Raw genomic sequence first — 7500 nt, forward strand, 5'->3', positions numbered from 1 at the left:
CATGCTACAGTTTACGGAAAATGATTGGATGGTTTCCATCGGGTGAAAACAATGCCTCTTCCTTTCGTTTCCTCAGAGTTTTACATGTTTTCCACTTAAACACACAGCAGAGAACTGGGACTACATGTATTTGCGCATGCACCTTCTGATTAAGGTGATGTCAGATTTCCATTGAAAAAGTTACTTCAAAGAACCATCCATGCAACCTTTTTGTAAAGCTACTGACTAAAAACTATCCTTAGCAATTAAGAGCCACCCCACTTAACTGAAATATTTTTTTAGTGTCCCATTAAAATAGTTTGCCTGTGTCATTACCTTTTTGCTCATTTTCCCAAGGAGGACCACATTAGTTTTTATCTCCACTAACTTGACTTGATTAAAAGTTTCTCTGATTAGTAAGGAACATGATACTTGCTGAGGGTCATCTCATTTATTGGCTTAGTCTCCTGAAAAAGTTCCGTTCTTATCCTGTAAATCTTTTTTCCTATTAATTACCTGAGGAATCGTGGTTGCAGAATTCTTGGAGTTTTGCCCATCCACTACTTGTTTCTTTCCAAATTATAACCTATAAAATCAAAAAACCACTTCATGTATGGCAATGTACACAATCTTAGCATTTAAATCTGTAGTCTAAAAAATAATTAATAATCGCTTTTAAAATACATTGATTTTACTCAAACACCAAACAATTTTACTTGCTAACTGGAGGGGTCCTAGGGAACCTGAGGGCACTAACCCATTAGAGAGCTTTAGATTCTACATGTAGGACTAGAACAACTACTAGTACCAAATTTTCTCATAGAACAACAGTGGGCACATGCAAACCAGCGTCATTTTGGTGGGAAAACATGTTACTGTCGTCATTTTAGTATGAAGTTTTGCAAAAATGTGACCCTCCATGGGAAAACGTACACTAACGGCCTTCCATTAAACGGGCTAAAACGTTAGCTATCCGTTCGTCATCCGTCAGAAACATTTGATGAAAAACGTTAGTAGCATTAATCAATTCGTTAGCAGGTGACCCTTGCCCCTTAAGGCGTTAGTCATATCCGTTAGTAGCGTTTGTCAATCTGTTAGCACCCGATCCTTGCCCGTTAGAGAGTTAGCCGTATCCGTTCGTTAGTCAATCCGTTTAATAGTCTGATGACCTTTACTCGTCAGAAAACTGAGTGACAACTAAAACTACTATGCTTGTGAATTACTCATCAATAAATGGTGCATGATGAACACTTTTGTAACGAAATTCAGCGTTTAAGACAGTCTTCCGAGTTTCGTTTATCAGAAACACCATCCCAGATGAAGTGCTCTTTTGCTAAAACCGATTTGGTACCTATTGCAGAACTACATGTAAACGTGTTCTGGAGTCATAATACTTACATAGCTACCTTCACTCCTTAATATTTCATATACTGACTGTTGCTCTTGATAAGCATGTCAATTCGTTTGGGCATAGAGCTTATTAAACTGTTCACAGTGAGTACTGACAAAAGTGTATGATTTTTATCACGCAAGTTTGTTCATGTGGGTCATTCAGTCACATGGTTTGTGTACCTCATGTAGTTTGTCACCTTTCCTGTGCTAATTGTCTAAAGCTAACTTCCTTCCCCCTTTTTCCCTCCCCTGTTTCCACTACTTGTTGGTGTGACAGGCGCCTGGGAGACTTGCGTGGGGGCTCATAGCTGGTTGTAGGGATTGCCAGCTATGAGAGCAGTACTTAGTCTAGAAGATGGCCAGTGGAAGTCCCTGGACATCCCAGGCACCCATCCTCCATTAAGCAATCATCTTAATCATTAGAAAAAGAAGCAGGTTAGGGTTAGGGTTTAATGTTACAATTATTATGAGCAAATGTATAGATATTACACATGTGTATCATTAATGCTCTACAGTCAACTTACTTTTCTATCATAGGAACAAGATGCTAAAAGATTTCCAAACATTGGATGAGCCCAGCTAACTTGCCACACTGGTCCCTCATGACTGCAGAAACAACAACATTACATTAAATGAAAGAAAGGTATATTTAAAGTGTGAGTTATAAACATCACCTTGAGGACGGTGCCTACTATTGTTATTGCGCATACGTTCTGCACATCTCGAGATACTCGGATTTCCTATCGGTGATGCTTACTAATATAGGGATATTTTTGCGCAGTTTACAACTATCCGGAGAAAGTAGATCTTAGTAAGTGTCCTTGGTATCCAAAAAGAAAATTGGGGGTAACCATGCATTTTTGAGAGATAATAAAGCTTCAATTTGAGAAAAAATGCCATACATTGCTTTGTATTATAAAGCTTTTTACAAATATTATTCATCAATTATCTTTGAAAAATGCGTGGTTACCTCCAATTTTCTTTTTGGATTTCAATCAACATTTCCTGCATAATCACACACCGGGGAAAAAATATCTTTAATTGGTAGGCACCGTCCTTAACAGCAAAAAACATTTCGAATTTTAAACATGCCAAGAGGCTAGTAAGGTGAAAAATGTACTCATAGGTTGATCCCCAAACAATAATGCAGTGTAAGGATACATTGCAAAATTACATGTAATCTGATGTTGGTGAGAAGAAATCTTGCTGAGTGTTTTTTAATAATCTTAGCCCATGAGTCACAGAAGAAAAAACTTGGATACCGTATCTTTGTAAAACATACCCTCTCAAACAAGCTACTTGGGTCTGTGTGTTTCCACTAATCTCAAAGATTTTCACTGTCCTATCAGATGAGCATGTTGCAAGCTTCTTGCCATAATAATCCATTTGGGCATCATGCTATAAGAAACAATGAATGACAAGGTAATACTCTTGAATTTTTCGGGGATGGTTCTGTTGTGATTCCTTTAAGTTATCACCACAGAAAAAAGTCACTGTTATAGTTAATCTAAAGGAAACCTGCAGTAGGAAATTGCTTGAAGATGTTGGATGTGTTGACAAAAAAGAGAAAATTAATGCCTTATGTATGTTAGGTATGCTCTTTGACTGCTTATTATTATATTTAACAATTATTCACCAAAGTGGAGGTGGCTAGTGGTGGACATTTACCGAGCTGTATTAAGGTAAGGTAAATATCTGCCACTAGTATACAATAAAAGAGTGAGATAATATAACACAAAAAGATGATTTTAACTCATTTATTTCTTCAACTATTACAACATTTCCGGGCGCTCGGAGGTGAGTAGCAAAGGATTTTCATAAGTCAAGTAGCCAATCAGAGAGCATGTTCAACGCTATCCACTATTTTAGGTTAATTGTATTTATCAACAGGATTTTTGAGAAACTATTCTCCAAGGTCAGTTAGCCTTTCCCTGACTTTGATAGCGTTTACTTAGTTTTCAGAGTCTATTTTGGCACAGCTGTCAAACAGTCATGAAATTTCCCACACTTCACAACTTTTACATGGTGTTGGACAATTGTCATTATACTTTTGATGAGAAACTCCTTTCTTAGATAAATTATAACACGCTCTATTATTGACAAAAGAAAATTTAAATGAGGCACACACTGTGACACAGCACTCATGAAGGAGAAGCGCTTGTATTGTGTCAACTCCTTCTTGTTGGTAACTTGCTTTTCCTATAAATGGTCACATACACAACCCAAACTAGAAGCTTTTACTTTACGGTACATATGACATGTAGGGTCATGTCTCTTGACACAGGAGACAAATGATTCAGTACCTCACAATACAGAAGACAGACTTTATCACTGGCTCAATGGCTTATCAGGCACCAAGAAGCCACCACTGTACAACCTTTCCTTGTTTTTTTCATTCTTCAAGAAATGAGCCACTGCGCCATCAAAATACTACGAAAACCACCGATATGTGAAATGGAATGGGCCCGAATTACTGAGTAACTGCCCCGCCCACTTTCGCTTGTAAATTAGTTCAAATTCTTGAGGGGTCTTGTGTTTGACACTACTTTTCAGGCCAAGGACCTTTTTTGCACTCAAAGAAACAGGGAGTCCATGGTTGCACTTGCAAAATCTTTGCTGGACAAGAACAATTTTATCCATTTCCCCCCGGGGACTCATGAGTTTGAAACCGTATCTTTCCATTGTTGGGCCACTGCTCACACCTTAAGCTGGTGATACACGGTTCAACATTTGTTGATCAACAAATGTTGCAGCTGTTGTTCAACAAATGTTGAACAGTGTGTCATACCATGTTGAATGTTGCAATATGCCATTCAACATGTTGAACGTTGTTGAACGAAAATAGAGATCAGCTCTACTCCGTTCAACATGTCTGTGCAAAATGGTTCAACATTTGTTGAGCAACTAATGTTGCAGGATGTTGAACCGTGTGTCATCGGCTTTAGGAAAGGAATTACATCATAATATTCAACTAAAGTGGGTACAGCAGTCACTCAATAATTCAGGCCCATTTCATAGATCAGTAGTTTTCGTAGTATATACAGTGTACCACACATCTCTATCTCTTTTTCTCACTGATGTGCTATAGAGCCATCAAGCTACCAAATATAAATAACTTCCTCTTTCTTTTATCGCATAGGTGAAAGAAGAAATACCTTGTTCCCCTCTCAATTCTCCTATTGAAAAACCACCGAGTCATAATGATAATTATAAACAACATCAGACAATTCTTTTTTTGAACAATATTGGCCCAACAAGAAAACAACTCAGTTACTGCCGATAAAACCAGTGTTCTGCTGTAAAGAACTATAAGTGCTTTATTTTCCCTGACAGTAGAACCAGTTCACAGGATAAAGAAAAGTTATTTCATCGTACAGAAAAAATTTTGTGGTTTAATTGCCGGTTATAGGGACTGCGTGGCATGAATAGTGTGTGCAGTCTATACATAGATAAAGAGTTTGAAATCATCTTCGCTCCAGCAGATTAGAGCAATAGATATTTTTTCAACTGACAGTTGTTTATAACAGAACACTAACTTCATCTACAGTAGCTGACAACTCTTTCTATCTATCAGTAGTGTAGCAGCTCTCATAACCTTCTATTGTTTGGTATTGTAAGCAGCGTCTATTGTTTTTAAGAGTAAGTCATTGTTTCAATTGTTTAGTCTTTTGTTTTCGGCTAGGGTACTGAGCCAATCACATTATACGTTACAAGAGCTGCTACATCACCCCTTCTTATTGGTGGCTAATTGTCTGCAAATGATGATCATTGTCCATGGAGCAAACTGTTTAGATACCATTATGAGATAAACTAATGAGAAAGGTACATGTAAGTACTTTATCCACCTTTCTCATTAATTTCTACTCAATGTCAGCTAATGAGCAGCACAGCCACTTCCTTGTCTGCACATCAGTTCATTAAACCTTTCCTGATGTATGTTAAATTCGGTTAAACATTGGCAATGGAACAAAAATACACACTGCATGCCATTTCATAAGATTTAGTTCACGGGCTTACCTAATAAAATCACTCTAGTTTGCGCTAACAATAAATCGCTTCAATGTAAATGATCACGAAAAATAAATATTATCACAAAGATTCTTTCAGCTGTTCTTGTGCAGATTTATCAAAACAAAGCTCTAGATTGGCTTATACTTACGATCATGTCCTCGTGTGAGGTATCCACTGTGTTTAATACTGATACCTTCATCATAAAGAAAAAGAAGCCTGCGATCAAATGACTGGTAACGAACTAAATGGAGTCAATTATGCCACCGGAAAATGCACATATAAATTCGCAACTCACCATTTTTGTCCACTCCGAAAACTCAACGTGGCGTTGAACCTCGCTTTCATGATCGACAGAGGTGTAACCGCTCCTTTTACTTTGTAGCCGCTCCATCATAAAACAGCTTAGCATCCACCCAATAGGTATTTTTGAAAGTTCGTTACAAAATGGCGGATTCCCTCGCGACTCCTTCTGGAGCAAATTCAACGAGGAAAGGAAGACTTTTTGACTTAGATTCCAGCAAGAGAAGAGGCACTCGTACACCTTGGCTATCTAGAAGACATACACCTTACGCAAAAACGCCAAAAACAGGACAAACTTTTCGATCTCAAGCTAAGGATGCCAAGCTGAAGTGTGGAATTGACAGATACCCAGCATCTCCAAAAGGTTCCAAGAAACAAACGCATTCAAATTCAGGGACCAAGCTTCCCAACCTGTGTAAGAACACTTTTGAAGATGTCATTGGCAAAACACTTCGTGTTTACCATGCATCTCCACTTTACAAATTCGACACTTCCAACTTGAAAACATTTGCAGAACAACTTTCAGGGTGTTTACACCTTAAAACTCAAAAGATGGTATTCGGAGCCACTGGGGAAATAAACGACAGCAAATACAAAGCTGACATCTCTGTTTACAAAGACATCTCAGCTGACGACACGAAATTTTCAGCTGTTAAAGTATTAATCTTGGAAAATTTTACGTCAAGTTCATCTCCGATTTTGACATCGATATTTTGCTCTGTTGGGAGGGACGATTCGGAGGACCATAAGCTACAAAATCACTTTTTGTCGCTGCCAATTTGCGTTATGAATGGACCTGTTGAGATTACCAGAAATGTGATTTCTTGGTTTGAGGAGAATTTTGATTGCAGAATCACGCCAATGAAGTTTTCATCCTCTGATCTTGGATGGTACTTCTCTTTTTGGGCAGGACTGTCTTCTTCGGGGAAATCAGTGCCAATTGAATTATGTTATGGAGTTTCTAATGTCAATGGGCTCAGCAGAATTCTGTTCAGCATTGAGCAAAAAGATGCCCAACTTCTGTGGGAGAGTATTCACAACAGCAACTCTTGTATCTTCACAGAGGAGGAATCTGAAACTTTTCTTAAGGCTCTGAGATCACATTTTTATCATCATTTTAAGATTAATCTGGAAGGACTGTCTGTTACCAGAGTGAGGACATACATAGCTTACTTAGCAACAGAAGGGAAACTAAAAATTGTGGACCCTGCATACGCACATCATATTTTTGAACAACTAACGAAAGCTGCAGTAACAAAGGAGTTTTATGGAAGACTGTGAGGTTTTGAAACTTGTCTGTCCGAAGAAATGTACTATTGCAAGGTTCTGATGTCATGTTTTCCATAGTTTTAATATCTCAATAATAGAGATGTTAAAACTATGGAAAACAGGATTATCGGATGTTTTTACCAATTTTTAGCATTTTAATTAACTGCATGTAATTTTTATCATAGTACCAAGGTATTAAATGGAGGGTAATTGAAAATTTTGTCATGTCTATTTTATAATTCCGTGAAATTTTTAAACTCTATTTTTTGCCTTGACACTTTTATGGACCAGTTCTCTGCCTCACTTTTTTTTTTTGTAACATTCTGTGTAATCAGTGCAACTTCTGTATTTTTTTTCAAGGCAATTTTATTTTATTTTATGTACAAATACAAAAATTATATCATGATTACCGGTATTAAAAGTACTTGTGTTCACATAATGTGCAGATTGTTTATCACTTTAATTTAGTTCCAAATAAGTTAATGGCAACTTGATCTACATTGGAAAGTTGTTTACTTCCACGCATATATTTATCGAAGCATGTAAATT

The 7500-nt window shown here is 37.4% G+C and overlaps 2 protein-coding genes across 2 annotated transcripts in view; one reads left to right on the forward strand and one right to left on the reverse strand.

The window, feature by feature from the left end:
* The window catches only part of LOC138011531 (protein SEC13 homolog), a 22907-nt gene extending 17119 nt beyond the window's left edge, over positions 1-5788 (reverse strand). Inside the window, exons 1-5 of the mRNA XM_068858583.1 lie at positions 5678-5788; positions 5531-5575; positions 2654-2769; positions 1896-1977; positions 496-565 (exon numbers count right to left, since the gene is read on the reverse strand). Of these exons, the coding sequence (XP_068714684.1) occupies positions 496-565; positions 1896-1977; positions 2654-2769; positions 5531-5575; positions 5678-5776 (412 nt within the window). The 5' untranslated portion in view covers positions 5777-5788. The remainder of the gene's footprint in view (positions 1-495; positions 566-1895; positions 1978-2653; positions 2770-5530; positions 5576-5677) is intronic.
* LOC138011530 (centromere protein L-like) lies at positions 5711-6974 on the forward strand. Its single transcript, XM_068858582.1, has one exon. It carries the CDS (start codon positions 5827-5829, stop codon positions 6961-6963), a length of 1137 nt encoding a protein of 378 aa, XP_068714683.1. The 5' UTR covers positions 5711-5826; the 3' UTR covers positions 6964-6974.
* Positions 6975-7500: the final 526 nt, after the last annotated feature.

Source organism: Montipora foliosa, chromosome 7 (assembly GCF_036669935.1).
Source record: "Montipora foliosa isolate CH-2021 chromosome 7, ASM3666993v2, whole genome shotgun sequence".
Lineage (NCBI taxonomy): Eukaryota > Metazoa > Cnidaria > Anthozoa > Scleractinia > Acroporidae > Montipora > Montipora foliosa.

Excerpts from the sequence above, each read along its gene's own strand:
- LOC138011530 (XM_068858582.1), top strand. The coding sequence starts at position 5,827 with ATGGCGGATTCCCTCGCGACTCCTTCTGGAGCAAATTCAACGAGGAAA.